Genomic DNA, 25,760 nt, shown 5'->3' on the forward strand with positions numbered 1-25,760 from the left:
TGAACTGTGACTACGGCAGATGTTTTAGCCACTAGCTCACTGTGCTCACCATCTCAAAATGCTGTATGCCAGTTCCGTCATATGCTGAGGACACACCTCTCTTTCTCCCTTCATTTAAGAATTAAACAATTAACTACAAAGAAAATGTGGGAGGACGGCAAAATATCTTTGCAAGCACTGGGAAAAAAATATGGTATTAACTTTATCCAGAAAGGCCTGACCTTGCCAGCAAGCTGAATTCTCGCGGTATTTGTTCACAAATACAACGAGAATACATCTTGTACTGCTCCCGCTGATATGTTTGCAACCAACCTTTTTTAGGTAAGACCAATCAGGCGTCGTTTAGGGCGGGATGAAACCAGAAAGTGCTAATGGCGGGGGGAAACAAACAAACCGAACAGACAAATGGACGCTGCAATTAATTCTGTTCTTGCAGAATTACTCACCGTTTCCTTGTTGAATTTTGAACAGCGAGAGGCGCTTCGTGAATTTTTATCTGTTAACTCTTTCACTGCCAGACGTTTTCAGAAACGGGTTGTCCCCACTGCCAGCCGATTTAAGCATTTTGAGTGATCTTTCAAGGTCCACAGAAAATGTTGTGTTTGGACTATGGAAACACACATACTACCAAATGAAAGATTGGACTCTCAGCTTTCATCAGAAAGTTTGTTTCTACCTTATTCCGTTCTTCAGTAATCAACAATAGAAAATGGTTACTTTCACCGAAATTCTCCGTTTTGAAACAAAAAACGGAGAAAAAGAGCTTTTTGTGAAACGATGTTATTTCATGCACTCTAGTGAATTGTACACTTCTTTTTGTCCATGAATGATGCCACAAACACCTAAATAGTGCTTTACTTCTGTAAAACGCTTTCACCAACAATGAAAAAGTGTTTTCTGATTGCAAAACACGTTTATTTCCATTCAACAGTGTAACAATTTGACAAAACAATTTCGCAAACTATTTACAAATGTGTGCAACTGTGGTACTACTTACAATTATGTGGATGTTTCATATACAGTTTTTCCTTTTGTAACGCTCTCCTGCGTGCAAGGAGACGCCAGGACTCGCACAACAGTTTACTTTCACTTTCGCATTGGTCCGTTTTGCGTGCAAACGTTACACTTTCTTGACGGCCTTTTTTTCCGGGGAATAAAAAGCAAGTAGCAGACTGTACACACTTCCTCCGATGAATATGCATTGGACTCGGGGCACTCTCCGTCGTCCTATCGAACGTCCGCCTGTGCGTGCTCAGTTGCGCTCTGCGTTACGACACCGTCATAGCCGCCGCGTCAGCGATTCCAATTTCGCCGTCAAGCTCGGATTCACCTTCATCATCATCGATGATGATCATCGTCGTCATCAATGTACTATTTTAGCGTTGGTCGATGCCTTTCGTCTTGTAAGTGTAGAGCTGCTTGCAAACGCTCGCCATTGCCCGTTCCCTCCTCCATTTAGCTCCATCTAACGTCTTCTACTGCCGCGTCAATGCTTCCCAACCACGGAGTCACCACCCTCATCTTCATCATCGATGATGATCATCGTCGTCAACAATGTGCTCTTTCAGCGATGCTTTTGGTCTTTGAAAAAAACGACTCGGGCGTGAGCTCCTCGCGACCGGCCGCCATTTTTCCTTTGTCTTCCATTCTCATCTCCTGCTCGACGCTCTAGCTCCGCCTCTACTGACGCCCACCCGATCTTGTCAAAAGAGAGTCATCGCTGCCCTCTAGGGGCCAAAAATAGTCATTAGGCACAACAGACCGGCTGGAAACTTTCACCACAGCTCCGGAAGCCTTGCCCGCACCCGTTTCAAAAAAAAAAATTTGGATGACGTCTTTAGACGTCATTGGCAGTGCTCCGTAGGTTTTTACTTGACGTCTATAAACGTCAATGGCAGTGAAAGAATTAAAGATGTTTGTGCTCCCCCCATACAAGATAGAAGATAACATTTTCATCGGTTGCCGTGATTGGTCAAAACAAACGTGCACAAGATGCTGTATCATCCAATCAGCTCAAATTAATGTACAGAATGTCCCTCCTTTTCCGAACAGATCTGCCGAGTGTCATGTCTGGGTGGTTGTGTTTTTCCTTGTGTGTCTCCCTTGGCCTTGTTAAGTGTAATCCTGCCCTTCCTCGTGTCAACAAATCAGTGCCCTCAGCCACTTGTGTCTTGCCCCAGGTGTGTCTTGTTTCTGTCAGGAAGGCAAAGTTTGGTGGAGGACCCAGTCGCAGGGAAGCAGGGCAAGGAGACGAAGGTGATGTACAAAAAAGGACTTTAATTACTACAAAACAAAAGCGAACTCCAAATGGCAAGAGAAAACAAACCGTGGGGAGGATAACGAGGCAAAAACTGGTAGCATGACGGGAGGGAAATAACAATGAACTGACACAGACAGAGGGGAGACAGGAGACTAAATACACACACGCTAATGACACAACAAAACACACCTGGGGCAAGACACAAGTGACTGAGGGCACTGACTGGTTGACACGAGGAAGGGCAGGATTACACTTAACAAGACCAAGGGAGACACACAAGGAAAAACAGAACCCAAACATGACACCGAGTGAAGTTCCAGATTGATAGTGTGAAGAACTTCCTCGAGTAATTAACAATTATCAATCTAGCTTGTGAGGTTAAGAAAGGCATTCTTTGTATTGTACCTCAGTCATTAACAACTTGGGCTGTGGTACAAAAGAGTCATGTTGAAACCCTATTTAGGACAAAAATAGATAGTAATTGGACAACAATTAGACATACTTGGAAAGAATTCTGGCAAGGCACCAATTTATGATTCCCACACATATCATGCAGAGACGGAAAAAAGGGTACTGTAGAAGTACATTTTTGTTCTCCAAGGCACACATTTTGTGATGTATCATGTTGGGTTCTCAACTGAACTCCTACGTACAAATAAGTGCCATCTATGAATTGCTTTATTCCAGATTCAAGGTATCGACACAGACATACAAGATACACAATATAAAAACAATAATACACAAATATAAACACACACAAAAGTACCATAAATGGTAAATGGACTGCTTTTTATATAGTGCTTTTATCTACACCATATGGTGCCCAACGCTTTTTGCAATGCCTCACATTTACCCATTCACGCACACTTTCACACACCATTTGTCGGTTGCTACCATGCAGGGCACTGCCAGGTCCACTGGGAGCAAATCGGGGTTCAGTGTCTTGTTCAAGGGTTGAATCCACAACCTCACAGATGGGAGACAACCACTCTACTACTGAGCCATGCCACCTCGGATAATATCCAAAGAAGCATCATACAAGAGTAGGGATGCACCATAATGCTATTTTCACCCAATATGATAAACCAATAGTTTAGAAAGTGCCGATGTTGATAACGATAAGTAAACAGATAATTGTTTGCAAAATTTACTTGACTACAAATATACTTTCGAATCCTACTATAAGTCTAACATGTACAAATACATTGAAACATTGTGTAAATCACAATGAAGCTGAATTTTATTGATATATCTGCTTCAAAGACAACCAGTTACTTATTGAGTTTGCCAAAACAACAGTCATGCTTTAAAAATGCAACAAAAAACTGCGACGGTAACGTTTTGGGGATTGTTGTGGAATTTTCAGCAGTGTTAGGCGAAATGAATAATAATTGTCTGGAAAACAATTCTTTATATTTGAAGCTTCAAATATACACAAGTGTCCCTTTGTCCCTCTCTCGCCTTCACTCTGTCCCTCTCTTGCTCTCGCTCTGTCCCTCTCTCACTCTCGCTCTGTCCCTCTCTAACTCTGTCACTCTCTCGCTCTCACTCTGTCCCCCTCTCTCTCATCCTCTCTCCCTCTCACCCTCTTTCGCACTCTATCTCATCGTAGAAATTGTAATCCTCGAAGTAATCCCCATTTTTAATAAATGTACCTTTAATCTGATTAGATGTTTTTTCCTGTAATTGTAATGGAATACAGTTAACACACAGACTTAGTCAAATTTTGACTTGACTTCCTCTTTAGCGTTCATGAATTGCATGATTCTTTATATTTGAAGCTTCATATATGCATAAATCTTACAGAGCAGTCTACAATAAATGGCCTGAGGGTTACTTTTAAAATGTAATCCATTACAGTTACAAATTACCTGCAAAAAAATGTAGTTAGTAACATAATCCAAGTACCATAATATAAAGCAATGTAACTGGATTACTTTTGGATTACTCCAATATTGAGTATGCTCATGAAGACAAAATAAAAATATCACCACAATATATATTCTATATAATGTGCCCTCTGCTATTTGCGGGTAATAAGAACCCAGGCAGCCTACAAATAGCAAAAATCCTTGTGTAATTAAAAAGCATGTAGGCTATTGATTGATTGATTGATTGAAGGTCATACTGTATGCTGTTTTCGAACTGTCGCTGAAAGCAACTACACCTCACAGTTTGATTGTTAGATAGATAGATAGATAGATAGATAGATAGATAGATAGATAGATAGATAGATAGATAGATAGATAGATAGATAGATAGATAGATAGATAGATAGATAGATAGATAGATAGATACAATTAAGATGATGCGTGACATCAACTGCAAAAGAATTTTTTATCCGAGTCACAAGTTTAGCCGTGTATATGTTGTGCATGATGTTTAAATAGTGAATTGGTGGGAGGAAGATTTGTTTGGAAGGTGTAACTCATTATGGTTGTAGGATAGTAGGATATCTACAAGAAATGACCTGTGAGAGTGTGCGCCGTAAACAGGGTTGGCAGGGTTAGTTTTAAAATGTAATCCGTTACAGTTACAAGTTACCTGCTTAAAAATATATTTAGACTTCCTCTTTAGCGGTCATGAATTGCATGAATTTGATGATAGATCTATATTATTTATTGAAACTTATTGGTATCTGTGACACTTGCTATCTGATCGATTCCAAAATATGCAGTATCGCACACCACTAGTCAGTAGGTCACCTTACCTCATGTCTGGGTGTAAATGAAAATGTATTCGGTTAGTTGACAAGGTACATTTAAAAAAAAAAAAATCAACATGGACAAAAACAAATTCCATACATAAATATACAACCAAAAGGGTGTAGGCAGAAGCAAAAGCTTTTAATTGCTGTGCCTACCCCTCTAGCACTACAAAACACAATAAATAAACATTTGCTCAATAATTGTAAATTTTATAAAGCACCAAATCATAACAAGAGTTGCCTCAAGGCACTCCACGACAAGGTCTACTTTTGGAATTGTTTCAATTTTTGTACCTGTTTCTTAGTTATTATGACAAAGTGTAATTTGCAGAGTAGCATCAGGCTGATGGTGTGACAGATTGGTGCCAATGCAAATCTGAACTGTAAACAGGCGGAACGACTGCCACCTTAATCTGCTCAGCATTGCTGGGGTGGGACCATGCCACATCGCTTTGCACCATGAGAGTTACATTTCAAGTGTCCTTAATAACACCATTCAAAGCAGCTAATAGCTAAGGCCCTGTTGTACTTTGAATCAAAATCCTATATTTGATTATCTTGGTTGTTAACTGGAAGGGGAACATGGTTATCATTGTCACGACAGTGCGACAAGCTCATAACCCTGAATAAATTGCATTACATGTCACATTAGTGATCCGGGATAAAGCAGATGACACTAAGGCTCTTGTCCAATGAGTGTTAGTTTGAGCATCGCAACAGTGTTATGATCGTAATAAAAATTCTTCCATTTAAAATTTGGAGACGTCGTCCAAGTAGTGGTGGCTGTTCTACTGTTCAACCTAGGGATGGGTAACGTTAAGATTTCAATGATGCTTAACTAATATGCTGCTTATCGATTCGGTATTGATCAAAAACGGCGGAGGAGTCACCACCAGTACCAAACCTATCCATCTAGCAGCTCAAACTTCCCTCTCCCCAGCCACTTCAACCAGCTACTGCGGCAGGATCCCAAAGTGTTTCCAGGCCAGCCGAGAGACATAGTCTCTCCAGTGTGTCCTGGGTCTTCACCGGGGCCTTCTGCCGGTGGGACCTGCCTGGAACACTTCTCCAGGGAGTCGTCCAGGAGGCATCCGAACCAGATGCCACCTCAGCTGGCTCCTCAACGTGGAGGAGTTCCTCTCAACTCTGAGTTCCTCTCGGATGACGGAGAATCCGACACCTCAGACCAAATGTTGACACCAGTCATACAGGGACAAAACTGCCCAGGGGCACGCACCCCCTTCCTTCACACACACAGGACTCCACAAGGGACACAGTCAAACGCCTTCTCTAAGTCCACAAACCACATGTAGAATGGTCGGGAGAACTCCCATGCATCTTCGAGGACCGTGCCGAGGGTGAAGAGCTGGTCCACTTTTCCACGGACGGGATGAAAACCACAATGCTCCTCCTGAATCTGAGATTCAACATCCCGACGGACCCTCCTCTCCAGCACCCCTGAATAGACTTACCAGGGAGGCTGAGGACTGTGATCTATAGTTGGAACACACCCTGCGGTCCCCTTTCTTAAAAAGGGGAACCACCTGGGATAGGAACCTCTGGGTACCTCACGATACAATACGATGTGCGATACAAGGACCGCGATAACTATTGTCTCACAATATGACGATACCGCGATTATCAATTTATTGGTCAGGAAATAAATCCGCTATAATCTACAATAAAACTACTCAAGACACAAACCAGTGGTGGGCAAACTCGGTCCTCGAGGGCCTGAGTCCTGCAGGTTTTGGAGGTTTTCCTGCTGCAACGCAGCTGATTCCAATCAACAGGATCGTTACCAGGTTTATGCAGAGCTTGCTGATGAGCTGATATATCAGCTGTGCTGGAGAAGGGAAACCGGTAGTCGTAAGTCCGTAGCATCTACCCCATTTATTCGTGTTAACTTCCAACATAATTTGTAATTCATTCATCATTCCATTACTCATTCGTTGTTGAACTAGGTCAGTTTGGAAGGTCAGGAAAGTGGCCTGACGTTCGGGAGCTTTAGCTCCAATTCGTTTTGTGAAATTTTAATTTTAAGGTATAGCGTCGTGTATGTTTTTCGTGTAGCGTTGCTTCGCCCGTCCAAGTGTTGCTGCCCAACGTCATGTCCACCTGTTAAAGTGTACCCCTTTTCCCCACCCTTCCGACCCTTGTGTGCTACCCGCCAAAACATCAACTTCGTGCCTCTGGCATGTAACAAAATCACGTAGCGAAAACCATCATGTCCACACGATGTTGTCAGCCACGACAGCCCCACAACAGCTTTTAGGAACTCCTGGGGAATCTTATCCACCCTCGGTGCCTTGCCACCGAGAGCTTTCCAACCACTTCAGTTACTTCGACCCCAGAGATAGGACTGCTCACCTCAGAATCCCCAGACTCTGCTTCCTCAAAGGAGCGCGTGTCGGTGAAATACAAGAGTTCTTTGAAGTATTCTCCCCACCGACTCACGATGCCCCGAGCAGTCCAGCTCCACTATACACAGTGTTAATGGTGCACTGCTTTCTTCTCCTGAGATGCCGGTTGGCGGCCCAGAATTTCTTCGAAGCCGTCCGGAAGTCGTTTTGCACGGCGTTGCCGAACTCCTCCTAAGCCTGAGTTTTTGCCTCAGCGATGACCGAAGCTGTGTTCCGCTTGGCCAGCTGGTACCTCTCAGCTGCCTCCGGAGTCCCGCAGGCCAAAGAGGCCTGCTAGGACTCCTTCTTCAGCTTGACAGCATCCCTTACCTATCGCTGGTGTCCACCAGAGTGGAAAAGAGCCCAACCCCCTTGATAGGAATGGCAGGCCTAGCCAGCCACCAGGCACTCGCCAACGGGCCCCACCTCCAGGCCTGGCTCCAGAGGGAGGCCCCAGTGATCCACCGCCGGGCAAGGGAAACCTATCACACAGCACTGGCACAGGAAGGAGTCACAGGTGCCTCTTGTGTATGACGCTGCAGCGGGGCAAGACATCTGTTTTGTTTTTATAAATGTTTTCCTTTCTGACACATTTTTTTTACATCGATCGCATCATTTGCAACATTGACATCCGAAAAAAGGGCTGACGGATAGAAGCCATGGCTTATTAGTAACCCGTCCCCATCGATTCTTACTAAAATGCATCATTAATCATTGATTCTGATAGTCATTGATTCATATCATTATCCATCAATCCCAGAGTTATGTCTGCACACTCCTCACTAAGTTCATCTTACAGATGCGTCCTTCCTCGACAGATTCGTCCTTGATTGTCTCAACTCGGATCAGACATCTTAGATGACTATACCAATTTTATTGCTAGTTAGAAACAAAATCAGAAGGTAAAGGTGCAAAATAAGCCTAAATAAATCAAAATTAGCAGCATGACCTTGCAAGACTCACTACAACAGAAGGATTAGGTCAAAGGCCCAATTATGACTCCACAACAGTGTAACATTTCCGGCTCTGCAATGGGAGCCACCACTACACACTAGCTATCTCTTCCAGAGGCATTGAAATGACCCCTCTGTTCTAGTGCTGCAAGACCTGCGGCCACCATACATCCTGGTTTGTCAGCAAAGACCTCCTGCCTTGCCCATCCCCCAGAGGGAGACCAGATGACTCAGCTGGACTTGGCGTCATGAACAACCCTTAGGTCAGTACAGGCAACAGTTTATTCTGCACAGGGAAATTATTTATTACCAGTGACCTACATTCAGACATGGGTCATCGCACGCATGCTCCCACCCTTGCTCAGTGTGGCCTGAGAAACGTCGGAGGTCTCCTGGTTAGCACATCTGCCATTTCTGAGGTTTGGGATTTGAATCTCAGCTTTCCTTTGTGGTGCTTGCATGTTTTACCCATACTTGTGTGGGCTTTCTCTGGGTACTCCATCTGCCTCTACGGAACATTTCTATATGTGTCCTGTGATTGACTGGTGACCAGTCAAAGGTGTTTCCCACCTCTCATCCAAAGCCAGCTGGAAAAGGCACCAGCCACGCATGACCCTTATGAGGACAAGCACTATAAAAACTGAAAGGATATCTATTAAGAATCTACTGTGGGTGGACACACACACACACACACACACACACACACACACACACACACACACACACACACACACACACACACACACGTCTAGATTGTGTGGAAGTGTTTAAGTGTTTCCTGTTATTCATCATTTGAACTCATTGGTTTTATTTCTCGTATTTTACAATTTTCACAAAAAATCTTTACATTCACAAAAAAGTAAGTGAGTGAGTTGCTGTACAAATTACTAACTGAATTGTTAGTAATAGTGTTGTGTGCAAATTTTTTCTTGACATGCAACGAGTCACATCTGACTATATTTTTTGGGGTGAAACAAAAACAGTAGCTATAAGAGTGAATAATACACTTGTAGCTTTCTTCTCCCTCAGACTAACTTGGGCCATTAGAATTCTAATTCACAAAGCTTTCAAATTTAAAGACTAAATCTAGAATATTGCTAAACCATTACATTTTCTGAAAAGCACATTATCACTTCTGTAGTAAACAAAACACGACATTACTCTGAGCACACACACCAAGTGATCTGGCTGATGGGCTTTCCCTCTCTTACTTCGATGCAGATTAACAACCTTAATGTGTTATTCTATTGAGGATTAAAAGCAATCCTCCCTCTCTTTCTCTCTCATATATATACATATACATATAAATATACATATGCATATATATACACATATATGTTAGGCATGGGACAAGACACAAATCCCAGATGTCTCACAAGACTGAGTCCACGAGAATGAAAAAGGATGATGATATTATCATTCATTATTAAGCAAAAGTTGTTGATTTAAGGAAAACTGTGATTCCATGGGTGCAAAGGTATGTCAACCTTTCACTTAATCAGACATTGCGCCTCCTTTTGCAATGAGAACTTCATCCAAACGTTTTCTTTAGTGATTTATTAGTCTTTCACATCTGCTTTGGGGGATTTTAATCATGCTTCCTTGCAAAATGCAGACAATTGAGAGAGGTTGGATGGGCGTCTAGCATAAACTGCTCGCTTCATGTCCCGCCACAGTATTTTGAAAGAATTTAAGTCAGGATTTTAACTGGGCACATCCAGAACATGAATCTTGCTGTTCTTTAGACATTCCTTGGTTGTATTTCTGGAATGATTTGGATTATGGTCATGTTGCATGATTCATCTTCTACCAGGCTGTAACTTCACAAAGAACGGCTTCAGGTTATGATCCAGGATTTCACAATATTCCTCTGAATTCATAATTCCCTGGACTATGTGGAGTTGTCCAGGTCCTCAGGGTGAAAAGCCAGCCCAGAACTTAACATTCTCACCACCCTGCTTCCCTGTGGAGAACTTAACATTCTCACCACCCTGCTTCCCTGTGGGAAGAAGGTTCTTTTGCTGGTATGCTGTGTTGACTTTTCACCAAACATGACTGTTTTAGTTGTGACCAAACAGTTCAATTTTGGACTCATCTGTCCACAGAAGGGACTTCCAAAAAGCTTCAGGTTTGTCCAGGTACTCTCTGGCAAAGTTGACCGGCAGCTTTGATCTTTTTTTTTGTGAGCCGAGGCTTCTACCTAGCAAGCCTTCCATGAAAGCCTCGTGGATTGACTTTTCTTCTGATTGTTGAAACATGCACGTGTCCCAGATAAAGCAAAAGAGGTCTGCAAATCCCTCAATGTGACACACAAATTGGCTTTCACCTGAATTATCATTTGTCTTGTGGGTCTTGCTGATATTTTAGAAGGTCATCCATTTCTAGGCTGGATTGTAGTAATTATCAGTGTTCTGTAGTTGCAGATGATCTGCTTCACAGTGGAATGATGAAGCTCTTTTTTTATTTAGATGACTATAGCTTTCTCTAGACAGATGTGCTGTCACTACCCACTTCCTAAGGTCCCCTGACATTTCTCTTCCTCTCAGCATGACTGACCTGTATTGGTTCACCTAGGTAGGCCTCAAGTGAAGTGGTTTTGTCTCTGTTTCAGTCAGTGATGCACAATTTCTTCGCTAAGTCTCTCTCATTTCATTGGTCCATTTCAGTGGTTAGTTTAGGTCCTACCTGATCTTACTTGACTGCTTGTTTTAAGCAATGCAGCTCAGGGTTCACTTACTTTTGCACCTATTGTACACAAATTGATTGAAAACTCTTTTTAATTTAGTTTTGACTACACAATTGGTTAAAAAAAAAGAACAATGAATTAAAACTAGTAGACAGTTGTTTAGGACATGCTAAACCTACACCTCTTATTTCATATAAAATGTAATGGTTCAGATTGACCAACAAAACCAGGTTGAAACAATTGGAAAATCCAAATTGCTCAAGAGGTTCGCAAACTTTTGAGCAGCACTGTCTTTATATATATATATTAGGGGTGTTAGAAAAAATCAATTTGGCAATATATCACGATATTACAGTGCGCAATTCTCGAATCGATTCGATATGCGGCCGAATCGATTTTTAAACATACATTTTTTATGGGAATATTCAACAAAACGTCTTACTTTGGGTTAGGATTCACACATTAAGCATGGAAGAATGTTATATTAATGGAACATTAGCCTTAATATTTTATTTCAGTGCTGTTCAAACATGAAACAGACTGCAACCTGTTGTTAAATGCAGTGGCTCATTTATAAGCCTGAATTTTCAGATAAATAAATACATTTTCATGCAAATCTTACAGTGTACAAGTTTACTGATTAGTATTTTCAAAATTTGAGTATAATAAATTTATAGATTCGTATCGGGATTAATCGGTATCGAATCGAATCGTGACCTATGAATTGTGATACAACTCGAATCGCCAGGTACTAGGCAATTCACGCCTCTAATATATATATATATATATATATATATATGAGCCGATCACATGATTCTCAGCTGATCCAATATTGGCGGGGGGAAAAAATATGACATTTAAAACATAGTAAAGATACAAAATTATTTCAATGTGCAAATATAAATATATAAATATCTGCTTTGAGGGAGAAGTAAGCTAAAAGATACTCCCGAATAAGTCTACCTTCCTAATACATATAACTCTCATCACTAAATGGGCCAGAAGATATTCCAAAATAAGATATAAAAAAGCCTCTTTGCTAAACAGCAGAAGTTGAGAGCACTATAGACAGGTTAGCAACACTTCAAACCACTAAAGGCCATATTCCACTGAGCTGCAAACGTTGTAGAACGTTGTCGAACGTTGTCGAACGTTGAATTAGCCAACTATGAGGTTGCAGTCTCTGTCATTTTGCGTCATGCCACGTTTTTGCGACATTTGAGACACGCGAATTAACCTGACATTTGAGTCAAATTGGCCTACATAACAGATGTAAATGATTATTTTTTGTTTCCTTTTTATTAGAATATGTAATTATTGGACATTTTTGTCCAGTCCACGTCATCGACCGTGCACACAACACGGCCCTATTAATTTTGGACTTGTTTCCTGGTCTATAAAAATGCGTATGGTGTATGGCATAATTTAGATAGCACTCTTACCCATCTCAGGTTTAATATTTTACCTTCGTAAAAATAAATAAATAAATAAATAATAATACATTTATTGCAGAAGTGCCTGGCGAACACAGCCCACCGGTGTTTGTGTGAGCAATGAGTCCATTACGGTGGCATATGAATGAACACCGTGACTGATTGTCCCCAAAATGTATGAGTACGTGTACATGTGCTAATGGTAGTCTGAACATTTTCAAACGAAACTTGCAATATTTTTTTATTAAGCTTTTTTTCAAGTAAGTTTTGTGTCATGACAGGTGGCAAAATGTTTGTAATACAAAATGTTTGGAGCGGCATTATCAACCAAACTGCAAGCAAACGAGTTTCTAAATGGCAGCCAGTTACCTACCTCCAAATGCTGGCCTCATGGTGAAGTCATGATCATCTACTTTGATGAGATGCTCTGTCTTCATTTTGCGAGACTTGGTCACATCTGGAGGCTTCTTTGCCAAAGATCTAAAGGAAGAGAATGAGGAGTGGGTCATGTCAGTGTTTTCTGCAAAAAAGGGTTTAACCTACCATTCGCAGTATTAACAAATAATGGTCATGCAGTACACACTTCTTCCTGTGTGTGTATATATATATATATATATATATATATATATATATATATATATAGGGCAGCACGGTGGCTGACTGGTTAGCACGTCCGCCTCCCAGTGCAGAGGACGTGAGATCGAGTCCGGGCTTCGGCCTTCCTGGGTGGAGTTTGCATGTTCTCCCCGTGCTTGCGTGGGTTTTCACCGGGTACTCCGGTTTCCTCCCACATTCCAAAAACATGCATGGCAGGTTAATTGAACACTCCAAATTGTCCCTAGGTGTGAATGTGAGTGTGGTTGTTCGTCTCTGTGTGCCCTGCGATTGGCTGGCAACCAGTTCAGGGTGTACCCCGCCTACTGCCCGAAGCCAGCTGGGATAGGCTCCAGCACCCCCGCGACCCTTGTGAGGAAAAAGCGGCCAAGAAAATGGATGGATGGATGGATATATATATATATATATATATACCAATTCTCACGTTCACCTTATTTGAGATTTTTCCTTTTGCAAATGTTATTTTCATTTTTTTAATATAACAAAAGATGCAATTTATGATAAAACATCTTACTTTTTCTCCAAATTAATGTTAACTAAGATAAATCATCCATAGATGGCTTTATAACATTGAAGTTACTTACGTGCCATGCTTTTGGGTCTCCACAGTACCCGTCCATCTCCGCTCTCGATGAAAGCTCTTACGGCATTCCCCGGTTATGAGTAGACACAGAAATAAAATCAAAGGTTTGGTAAAATTGGGCATTTTGATGACAAAAATCCACAGGTGGGACTCCTGAACCATCCCTTTCCACATCTCATTCCAGCAGGATTTAGGCAGAGCATGGCTCTCATCTGAGGATGGATGAGCCGTCAGTCATGGCATCCGACTATGTGCAGTTGCAGAGAATAGCATGCTCATGTGTGCATCTATTCACCATCTGCGCTTTTCAAACCAGGGTGGAGGAGGGGGGCGAATGAACATCTGAAGCCCTGCTCAGAGGAGAGAGATAAAAAAAAAACACACACACAAAAAAACATTGGGATTATTTGCAGCTAGGCATGGCACAACACGAGAGGGAGATTATTCCTCCCTCTGTAAAAAAAATAAAAAATAAACCCTCTTGTAGGATTGTTACACTAGACAAACGTAAACACTGCAATTAAAGCGCAACCTGTTTTCACAAACAAAAACTGTAATTTTCTCACTAACTGGGTGTGTATACTGAGAGATTGTATTGCTGAGACAAAATGCCAAAGAAAAGAACAGGACTAGAACACATACAAACTCGAAATTTTCAATTTGGCATTTGCAATCAGAGCATTCCACAAAAATCACATGCCCACAATTTTGTAGTGACTTGTAAACAACTAAACATGTGTTTATTGTCAGTATGTACTGTATAATTCTGTGTACCATGCTTTTATATCTGTTCATTTATGCATGGATTTATTTATTTACACAATAAAACAGAATTACAAGATAACAAGACAAACAAAACAATTGTGCAGGAGAGGAAATGAAGCCCAAAGGCTACAATCCTTAATAACAATTAAGTAATAATAATAATAATAATGATAATAATAATAAAAACTATTCTAGAATAAGAAATGACAATGACTTATACGATAATGATGAACAATAATGTTTACATTTTATTTAGTTTAATTATTTATTTATTTTTATTTTTATTAACTGGAAAGAAGCAACCTCCTAAAATTATACCTAAACATTTTGCAGTTGGATAAGTTCTTGAGACATCTTAAGAGAGAGAGAGACACACACACACACACATATATATATATAATACAGGCCAAAACTTTGTACCTCCAAAATCGTCACTTTTTAGGAGACCCCAAAAACGACATGTTTTTCTCACCATTAACATTGCGTCATAAAAAAGAACAGGCCATTTTCAACACTTGATTGGTCAATAATTCGTAAAAATGACACCCACACGTGTGGATTGACCAAAATTATAGATTTTGAAATAATTTAAAATTTGCCACTTTGTGACTTACCACGTCTCTCTCTCACACACACACACACACACACACACGCACACACACGCACACACACACACACACACACACACACACACACACACACACACACAAAATAAGTAAAACAATTTTTTTTCCAGAAACCTGTCTTATTTCGCAACAGAAGAATGAATTATGAAATGTTATGTGTTTGCCATTTTTGAAATGTTGACTCCATGAAGTGTCATGAAAATGTTCCATTGCAGTGGCAGATTGTGCTCTTAACTTTCATGTGTGTGCACGTTTTGACAGTTGTCAACTAGGTAACATTTATTTTGATGTGTTCTGTACGTGTTTGCATTTGATTGAAGTTTGAACTTAGAATCTAAGTTAACATGGGATCCAGATTCAATCGGATTATTCTTTACCAAAATTCCTACAGGGCTGGTAATTTTCCGCCCTGGTCTCTGTGTAACTCGATAGCGGACCACCCTGAATGGAAGCTGACTGAGCCCCCTATAAAGGCAAGCTCCCTTCTTGTTTCATTCTCTTTTTGCTCTCTGGACACTCTCCTGGCTGCTGGCTCTCCTGCTCTGTGGGGGTTCTCTTCTCTGGGCAAGGCTGCAAGAAACAATGCTAGCCCACAGCTAGCTTGACCACCAGCACACGGCTCACGTAGCCAACACATGCGACAACTTACGGAAGCCATTACTTTTGGCGACAGGCGCAGTGAAACACACTGCTTTTGGGTCCCTGCAAAGGCTAAACGGATCGCAGCACTAACAAGTGGTGCTCTGAGGCCCCAACCGAAAAGGCCTCTCCGCAGCCAACACGTCGACCTTCCCCACCAGACCATTTGTAAGTGCAACTTCGCAGATATTAACCAGATTGTACAAATTGGTGCCTCCAATTGGGTTAAACAATTAGGTTAAATGTGGGTCCTATGTTGGTTTGATTAAGAAATCTATCACCTTGTTTAAGACCGTTTATCCTTTCCTGTTTTTGTTTTTCTTTGATTATTTTATTATTTAAGTTCTTGTTTTGTTGCCTATCACAGTAGTTTTGCTTTTTTAAGTTCCAAGTAGATTTTCCCGCATAAGTTAGAAAATAAACGTGCGCAAAATCAAAACCTGATTGCTTACTGTGTGTGTGTTTCATCAATTTATAGTAACTTCTAAGCTGAACAAAGAACTCACAAAATTGTAAAAAGGGTACAGCCTTCATTTTAAAGACTGATTCAATGAGGTTCTCATCTGTTATCCTGATAAAACTATCAAAAATAGATGTAATGCTCCGTGGTTCTGATTAAAAATAAATTTAAATATTAAATTTGAGTCTCCTTCAATTAATGAGTCAATTGATTATTAATTTTAAAATTAATATTGTTTATTGATTTAATAATTAATTGGACCGATTTCCCTTACATTAGCATAGCAAGCATTAGAGATAAAAGAACCGGTGAAAGTGCCCATCTGTACTGCACAAAGGGTCAGAGCAGATGGAAGTGTGAGAAATGCAATATCTTCCTCTGTCTCAAGGCAAGCAATCCATGCTTTGCAGCTTACCACAAGAAGAACACCCGATTGTGTTTGAATCCTGACACAGTGGTCATAATGTATGTATATTTTATGACTATTTGTTGTTTGTGGCTAATTGAGCATGTTTGATGTGAAAATTTATTTTAAAATTTTGTCAGTTTGGCCAGTGACTAAAACTGCAATTTTAGGTATATAGATTTTTTAAATGACCATGTTTCTTTGTTATTTGTGTCCCTATTAACCAGGAAAATGTTTTCAATGAGAATTTCTTTTAGTCTGACCATTTAAGGGCTTATAAAGGCTCTTTACATAGGGTGACCAAATTGTGGTCATCAAAAAAGAGGACTCAAAGACGTGTGTACCAGATGTGATCGGGCTTCCAGATCGTATCGGGGTCGCCTAACGAACAAGTCACACTACAGGATTGGCTAGAAATTATCCATTGACGACAAACAGTAGAAAGAAAATATTAAAGATATAATTTAAGTAACAAAATATACAGGCTGAAATTATAAAAGCAAGATATATTGAATAATAAAATAGATTGAATAAATGATAAATACACAAATTAATTGCCTGAGATGTGACAAATATTGTCAGTTTAGATTGCTAATGTATATTATCAGTAAGACAATTTTTGTGGTATATTGTGATTTGTGAACTGCTCAAAAAGAAACCAAACCGAAGTGAACTCGTCTGAATTGCGCATTTCGTTAGCGCTGCTGTACTGTCATCGGCAAGCTAGACGGCGCTTCAATCAATTTTTTTAATTTCTTAAATCTTCAAGTATTCTGCTTTTATATTCTTAGGTTTATTTACGTTTGACAATACCACTCCATACATTTTGTTATTTAAATGATATCTTTAATGTTTTCTTTCCAAAGTTTTGACATCAACCAGATTTTTTTTCCCAAATAACAATTGTTAACGGATAATTTCCAGCCAATCCTGTAGCGTGACTCCATCGGTAGGCGACCCCGATACAATCTGGCAGCCCGATCACTAGTGAATAGGAATCTTTAGAATCAGTTCATTAAAAAGAACCATTCAAAAGATTCGTTCATTGAATCGTTCGTCTACGCACCCACCCAATTTTTTAAAAAAAAATACATCTCTTCCCTGTGCCCTTTTGTAACTGTTAACAAGTACTCCCGTTTATAATAAACATGCACACAAGTCCATCATATTTTATTTATGAAAAAAAAAACACTTAAAAAATAAATAAATAACAGTCTTATGTATATTGTAATACATTGCTCTGTATCATATTTATTTTGACTTATATTGCTGAAAGATAAGAGTGAATTTTCACTCTTTAGTGACATAGGTTTCTTTTACTTCTTTCGTCCACTAGATGTCCCTTATGTTGCTTTCACTGAAACACCAAAGCTCTGAATCTATTTCTGCACAATTTGAAAGAAAGCCTCAAAGGTTCATGAAGCTTCACCCGCCCACCTCTTGAAACTTGTTACCCAGTTGCCAATAAGCCTAAATACTCTATGGCAGGGGTGCTCAAGTTCGGTCCTTGAGAGCCCCTAACTAGCCTGTTTTCCATGTTTCCCTCCCAGCTGAATCTAATGATCAGCTAATCAGCAAGCTTTGCAGAAGCCTAATAACAATCCTGATCATGAATCAGGTGTGTTAGTGGAGAGAAACATGGAAAACAGGCTGGATAGGGGATCTCGAGGACCGAACTTGAGCACCCCTGCCAGGTGTACAAATGCGGAATACAGTACAAGGCACAACAACACTAGGGGAACCCTAGACAAATTTGTTGTCTACCAGGCAAAGCCACAGATAGATATTGTATGTAAAGGATGATTTTTCAACCCTTGATCAAGGTTAATGTGGGAATGTGCATTAAATTCCAGCATTGTATGGAAAACATAATGTTTGGGTGTCATAAACAAGTACAACTGATTGACAAGTATGTTAAATAGATAATACTTAAAAGTAATCATTGATACACACAGCCTTATATTTATTACAGGTTCAAGCAGATATGCACAATTTTCACTGTACAGGCAGTTGATATGCTACACTAACTACAAATATATATAGTAAAAAGTAGTTTTTCAAATTTACAGGTGACTGCTACAGAGGTAGCCCATGTCTATCACACTGTAGGTATGGTTTGAATTGTAAGTCAGCTGACTGGGCTCTGAAGCTGAAAAAATAAAAGAATAATCCAAGGTTCAGTTGGTTGAAATAGGACCCATAGAAGGAGAATAATTTATTTCAACAATGAAGCATTTTTGATAATTTTTTTCCCCTCAATTTAAAACTATAGTAATCCTCTGAAAATAAAGTACTGATTCTATTAAGATATTTTATTATAATTGTGTGTTGTGTTTTGAAAAATACATGCAAAGTATAATTCTCAGTCTCCATCGCTGTTTACGGATCAGGTGAGTCTTCTTTTTTTTTTGTGGTAGCCTTGTCAAGTTAGTATGTTTATTCAAACCATACACTAGTCGAAAACCGAATTTTAGCACTGTTTTAATCGCCAACCAGCGGTTTTCTGATTGTTGTGTATCCTTATTGGGCAGTGGGCATCCTTTAATCTGTTTGTATGTTTTTGTGTCTTTTGTGTGTGTGTGTGTGTGCGTGTGTGTGTGTGTGGGGGGGGGGGGGGTAGATCACACATGCGGATTCTGAGTCACGCGGGCGGTTGCATAACAGCTGCTGGTGGTTGTCGTCTGCACTACCATGTGTTACATAAGACAACTTTATGTTCAGTTATAATCCAACCTGTGCTGCTTGACCATTTACCATCTGGGATTTCCAGCCTGTCCTTGTACCAGGCTTTTCACTTTACTGCTGTCAAATTAATTCCATGTTCAGTGGCTCATTGACTACATTTTCAATTTGTTACCCAATTCTAAACTAAATGAAATATATATATTTTTTTCTATTTTCAGGATTTATTTGGGTGGGGTGGGGGACAGGATTACCGCCAGGATATATTACAATTTGGTTATTATACTATCTAAGTCATTATTTTTCCAAATACATTTTTCCAAGTAGATAAATAAAATCCTATAACTTTGTCAAATTTCAAATTTTCTTTTTTTTCCAAACCGCTTATCCTCCGTGTGCTTTGTGCCGATCCCATCTTGCTGTGGGCAAAGAGGCAGGGTACACCCTGCATTGGACGACAGCCAATCCTAGGACACTTGTTAAATTTATTAAGTTAAAGCTGGAAAGACACCCTGACTATCTGATCACAGATACTGGAATTACATTGGCCCTTTAAACTAAAAGATAATTTGCCATTTGGTGTGTCGTGTGACAAGACAGCTTATTCATATTTTATCATGGATATTATATCTCAAATGCGTTTGGCCACATAACAAAATGAAAATGATTTGATGGTTCAACATTTTTTTTTGCATTCAATGTACATACATATGTAACATATACATACTGTAGAGAGTACAAGTCACACCATATATGTGCTGAGCGCATTATAGGGAGACTGGCCTTGGAAGTACAATCCCGATCATCTTTTGATCTGAAAAGTTGAGTGTTCATGTTTTATTTTATTTTCATCACACTTAAAACAACATGAAGTGGAAATTTGTGGTGTTGGTTATAACTGGGGATGTAACGATAACAGCAATTTCATGATATTGCAATATTTAAACCGCCATAATTTTGTTGTCGTCATGTCATGTTAAAGCAACTCATCTGTTAAAAAGGCAGGTTCATTTCCATTTGTGCAGTTCTTTCACCCTCTGGTGGCATTTTTTTTTTAGTGCAGTTTAATTTAAATAGTTCGGCCCTTCTATGTTTAAAATCTATGCTGATCGTCAGATGAAGGGGAACGTAATATGCTTCTGAACTGAGTCAGTATGTGGAGGAACTCAATGTGTGCGTGCATTAGCAAGTAAGTGCCTCTGTATTAAGTGTTATTAGAGATGGTAGGTTTATATGCATTGCTGTTATGTACAAAAGCACAATATTGTGCTTTTTTTGTATGAGTTTTTTTTTTAATTTTTTTTATTTTTTACAATATTGTGACCTTTTCTAAATATCGCCAACCTCCCCACAATATCGTGATAATTAACATACTGTGAGCTTTATATCGTATCGCAATGTTTGGATATCGTTACATCCCCAATAATAACTCTGCCACATACGTAGGTGCATTTTGTCAGTGATGTACGTGGTGTCATCAGTAGTAAATGTCCTGTGAAATAACAACATTGAGGAGTGATCAAAAAAATAATGGGGATTTTGGGGTGAAAATGTTGTGGAAAGACTGTAAAAGTTATGAATGAGAAAAATAACGGCCGCAAAACAATTTTTAGAACATGTTGAAATGGGAATAGTTTGAACCGGTCGAGAAATGTACAAAGTATAACATAGTATATATATATTATATATTATATATACGGTGTCTGGTGCATTGTGAGCTGGGTAGCAGCCAAAGGCAGGGACCTTGGCGGTCCGATCCCCGGCTACAGAAGCTAGCCCTTGGGACATGGACTCATCTCTCTGGCAGGGACAGAGCCGAGCTGGTGTGTGAGGCAGAGAAGTTCCAACTAGACACAGTCGGCCTCGCCTCCACACACAGCAGGTTCTAGTTCCAGTCTTCTTGAGAGGGGTTGGACTCTCTTCCAGTTGCCCACGGTGCGAGGCGCAGAGCAGGTATGGCCGTACTTATTGCCCCCCCGGCTTGGCACCTGTATGTTGGGGTTCACCCCGGTAGACGAGAGGCCAGCCTCACTCCGCCTTCAGGAGGAGGGACGGGTCCTGATTGTTGTTTTGTGCCTACGCACCAAACAGCAGTTCAGAGTCCTCACCCTTTTTGGAGTCATTAGAGGGTGTGCTGGAGCGCGCTCCCCCTGGGGACTCCTTTGTTCTGCTGGGGGACTTCAACGCTCACGTGGGCAATGACAGTGATACATGTTTCTAAGGGTGTCCATATGTGCACTTGGCACCAGGACACCCTAGGCCGCTGTTTGGTGATCGACTTTATGGTTGTGTCATGGAATTTATGGTCGCATGGTTTGGACACTCGGGTAAAGGAAGAGGCGGAGCTGTCAACCGATCACCACCTGGTGGTGTGTTGGCTCCGATGGTGGGGGAAGATGTCGGTCCGACCTGGCAGCCCGAAACATAATGTGAGTTTGCTGGGACCGACTAGCAGAATCCCCTGTCAAAACACTCACCTCAGACAGAGCCTTTCCTTTGTCCAGGGGGACGTGAGGGGCATTGAGTCAGAGTGTACCTTGTTCTGCGCCTCTATTGTTGAGGCAGCCAATTGGAGCTGTGGCTGTAAGGTGGTCGGTGCCTGTCGTGGCGGCAGTCCCCGAACTGGGATGCCGTCAAGCTGAAGAAAGAATCCTATCGGGCCCTTTTTTCCTGTGAGACTCCGTAGGCAGCTGACAGGTAGTGGCTGGCCAAGCGGAATGCAGCTTTGGCGGTCGCTGAGGCAAAAACTCGGGCATGGGAGATGTTCGGTGAGGCCATGGAAAACAACTTCCGGACGGCTTTGAGTAAATTCTGGTCCATCATCTGGCGTCTCAGGAGGAGGAAGTTCAGAAAGCCTTGATGAGTCGACCAATGTTCAACACCATTTATTGTCCACAGTCCACTGAGAAACACCATTTTTCAGTGAAAAAAATTGACAAAAATACACTATAATACACACTGTACAACACAATGCTATTCATCTCAACAACATAAAACTAGTTCCTGTACTGGTCACTCAAGAATAGTGTTAAGCGCTGACCATTCTTGCCAACACTACTCTGAACCATCTGATCTTTGAACTTTCTCACTAACACATCTTCATCTGAACTTGTCTCAACCATTCTGGCCAGCTTCCACTCATTTCTGGGTACACTATCCTCCTTGACAATCACCACATCTCCTACTTGTACATTTCTTCTGGGTGCAAGCCATCACTATCTGCGGCTTATGTTGGCCAGGTACTCTTTGCGCCATTTACTCCAAAATCACTGTGTTAGGTATTTCACCCTCTACTATCCTTTTCTTCCATACAGGTCTTTTTAAACTAAGTTTCCAGAAGGTGGGACGGGTACAAAGCTTTCATAGCGAGGAAATGATTTGGTGTTAGCGGTTCCATGGTCTTAGGGCCATTGATGTTATCAGTTGTAAGGGGTCGATTGTTCACAATCGACATGGTCTCGTAGAAGGTAGTCCTCAGTGAGGATCCAGTCTTCCGATTTCTTGTGCCAATACCCTCCCTAGGTAGGATGACTGGTTGGTTTAGCTTGAGGGATGCATAAGGTATTTTCAGCTGCCTTCCAACCCTAAGCAGACCATCTTTAAAAATAGGTTCAAAATGGTATTATTTACTTATTTTTGTAGTTTGCCTGTTCTCTGACTAAGCCATTTCAGTTTGTGTCGTATGTGTTAAGCTTGCAGTTTAGATGACTAGCTCTGACTGCGGCAAGGTGTTGTTGTTCGGGAGCTGGGGACGCTCTCTGAAAGGAAGCGGCATCTCCAGGTGTCCTTTCTTATTCTGGCAGATTTTTCCATTCAACTGCTGCAGAGACTTGATATCTTCTTGTGATGTTTTTTTCTCTGAGACTTGTGTCTTGAAAGTCTATTTCCAATGCTTTAATCACAGAGGCAGGTGTGATAGGCGGAGGTTCTCTCACAGAAACACAATGACAGAATCCTGTTATGTCATTTGAGCTAGTGTGAGATTCTTTCGATTCAACAATGCTCCAACCTAACTCAGTCTTGACTGGAAATGGCTGAGTGTCTTTTCCTGATATCACGTGTTGCCTTCAGAGCGCTAGGGCAGTCATAGCCTATAGAAGTCTTCCTGGACAGTTCTGTAGACCAGGGAAATCCTTTACTATGCTGAGAAGCTGAGTCTCACATGTGGGAATATTGTTTTGCTCCAGCGGGATGCTTTCTCTGGTGTAGGCTGGAGGTAATTTAATGCTCTCTTCTGAGCAGTACCTTTTTACTTTAAAGGGATAGTTCGGGTTTTTGGACATGAATCTGTATGGCATCCTCACCTTAAGTGGTGTGCAATCAGCACTGACTTACCGCTGACAGCGTCCTGTGACCCGAGACCCAGTCCGGTTTTGGTCTAAACGAAAGTAGTCCGGCAAGTTGGCTAGGGTCACGGAATGAAGCGTTTTTCTTCTAAAAACTAAAAACTACGATTCTGGTTTGCAACTAGTGTTGTTTCTGATACCGATACTGGTATTGGCAGAGGCCCCGATACTGCATTAAAACAGTGGTATCGGTGGGGGTATGGGGGGCGGGGGGTCGTGGGGGGCGGGGCTGTGGACCGGTGGGGTGCCTGGTGGGCCTGCTGCGTTGGGTTGGGGGCGTGGGCCGCGTTGGGGTGGGGGGCGCTCCTGCTCCTGGGTTTGCTCTCCGGCCGGTGGCCCCTGCAGGGCCCGGGGGTCGTCCTTTGGCGCTGCCGCGGCCTGGGAGGCCCTGAGGTGTTGCGCTTGCTCTGTCCTGGCGGGGGTCGACGGCTCCCCTCTTTGGTGGAGACTTTCATGCATGCCAGATCCACCACACCAGCATCTATCGAAACTCAGACAGAATCTGCTTCTTCCTCAGGTCATTGAATCGGTGGAGGCTAGTGTCTGTGGATCTCACTCTGCTTCGTCTGTCCTTCCTTTTCTCAGTCTCTCCTTTGGTCTCTTGAGGTCTCCCTGATTTGTTGGAGTTTAGATGTCTCTGGGGTTGGTGAAGGACTCTGGTTAGTGGCCTGGTGGGTGGTATCTGGTCGGTGCTGGATTTCACTTTCCTCTCTTTTCTTTGGTCCTTCCTCGGGTCTCCTGACGACCTCACGACTCTGGCCGGAAGTGTTTGGTTTAGGTGAACGGTATGGGATTTTTTTTAATAGGTTTTAGGTGAACTAATGAATATACACACACTCGCACGCATGCACGCACGCACATACACATACTCACCCACATACAAAAAATATATATAAATATATAAAAAAGGAGAGCAATGATGACATGTCAAATCGAATGAACAATACTGAGCTCTCCAGAAAAAGAAAAGAAGAAAAAAGAAAGAAAAAAAAACGTGGTATCGGTGGTACTAACAAGTAACATGCCGATACCATTAATTCTGACATTAATATAGGACTTTGGATGCAGCATCTTGTGTCTTGCTCATGCACAACATTCACTGATGTGTGACATCTTCACTGCATGCCGAGCTAAGATATCCTATTGGCCTTTGAATGCTCTAAAGTTAAACCAATGGCAGGACAGCTTTTCCATGTTGAGAAAAACAAACAAACTTAGGTATCAGTATGGTATCGGCTATTATACCGATACTGCAAAGCTGGGTATCGGAATCGGTATCGGGGGCCAAAAAACGGTATCGGAACAACACTATTTGTAACCCTGTGGGTAGTAGGTGGTGTCTAGTCGGTGCTGGATTTCACTTTTCTTTCTTTTCTTTGATCCTTCCTTGGGTCTCCTGACAACTTCACGACTAGCGGGATTCTGAAGTCTTTGGTTTAGGTGAAGGGTATGGGATTTTTAATAGGTTTCAGGTGAATTAATGAGCACAAACTCACACACACACACACACACACACACACACACACAAACAAGAGAGCAATGATAATGTCATGTTGAATCGGTAAGATTACCAAATGAACAATATTGAGCTCTCTCTAAGAAAGAAAAAAAGAAATTACAGGGGCGCATTACTTTTTTTGGGGGGGGGCTTCAACCTAAATCTAATGTTCTCAGGCTGAACAGTGGTGTTTTCTGTCACTTAAAAACGGCAGTTCATCATGAAATCTAAAAGATAAACAAAAAACAATTGTGTAGTTCTGTGTGCATTATATTCAACTCAAAAGATAGTAAGCAACAAAGCTGAACGCCATTTCATTTCGTTTCAGTGTTTTATGGCGTCTGCATGCTGCATTTTGTGTTATTTTATTGATACTTATTTACTTACATTATTCATGTACACAGCCACGCTGTGGTGGCGGTAAGCTCCTTAAGTAGCCACAGCTGCCCTGGGGTAGGCTGACGGAAGTGTGGCTGCCAGTGTGCGCCTACGGCCCCTCCAACCACCAGTGTGAGTAGCTCTGGAGGCAATGTGTGTAAAGCAGTGACGTGCAGTGAGCTCCAGGTTTGGGTAGGCAGTCAGTCGCAAATTGAGACGCACGCACCAATTACAAATTTGTGTATCGGCAGGCGAGTGTACAACGTATCCTAGGATGAACATATTTTCATTTCCCCCACAAAAAAAGAGTACACTCCAGAT

The 25,760-nt window shown here is 41.4% G+C and overlaps 1 protein-coding gene across 8 annotated transcripts in view; it reads right to left on the reverse strand.

Annotated features, from left to right (window-relative positions):
• The window catches only part of gabrr2a (gamma-aminobutyric acid type A receptor subunit rho2a), a 99,505-nt gene that overhangs the window by 70,872 nt on the left and 2,873 nt on the right, over positions 1 to 25,760 (reverse strand). For 7 of the 8 annotated variants that reach the window (XM_077549995.1, XM_077550849.1, XM_077551664.1 and 4 more), the window contains 3 exons: positions 13,935 to 13,989; positions 13,641 to 13,851; positions 12,815 to 12,921 (listed from right to left, as the gene is read on the reverse strand). In XM_077549995.1, the coding sequence (XP_077406121.1) occupies positions 12,815 to 12,921; positions 13,641 to 13,851; positions 13,935 to 13,989 (373 nt within the window). Of the gene's footprint in view, positions 1 to 12,814; positions 12,922 to 13,640; positions 13,852 to 13,934; positions 13,990 to 25,448; positions 25,582 to 25,760 lie in introns of all 8 variants that reach the window. The other variant, XM_077554106.1, reaches the window with a different exon arrangement.

The sequence above is a fragment of the Vanacampus margaritifer genome, chromosome 1 (genome assembly GCF_051991255.1).
Source record: "Vanacampus margaritifer isolate UIUO_Vmar chromosome 1, RoL_Vmar_1.0, whole genome shotgun sequence".
In the NCBI taxonomy this organism is placed as follows: Eukaryota; Metazoa; Chordata; class Actinopteri; order Syngnathiformes; family Syngnathidae; genus Vanacampus; species Vanacampus margaritifer.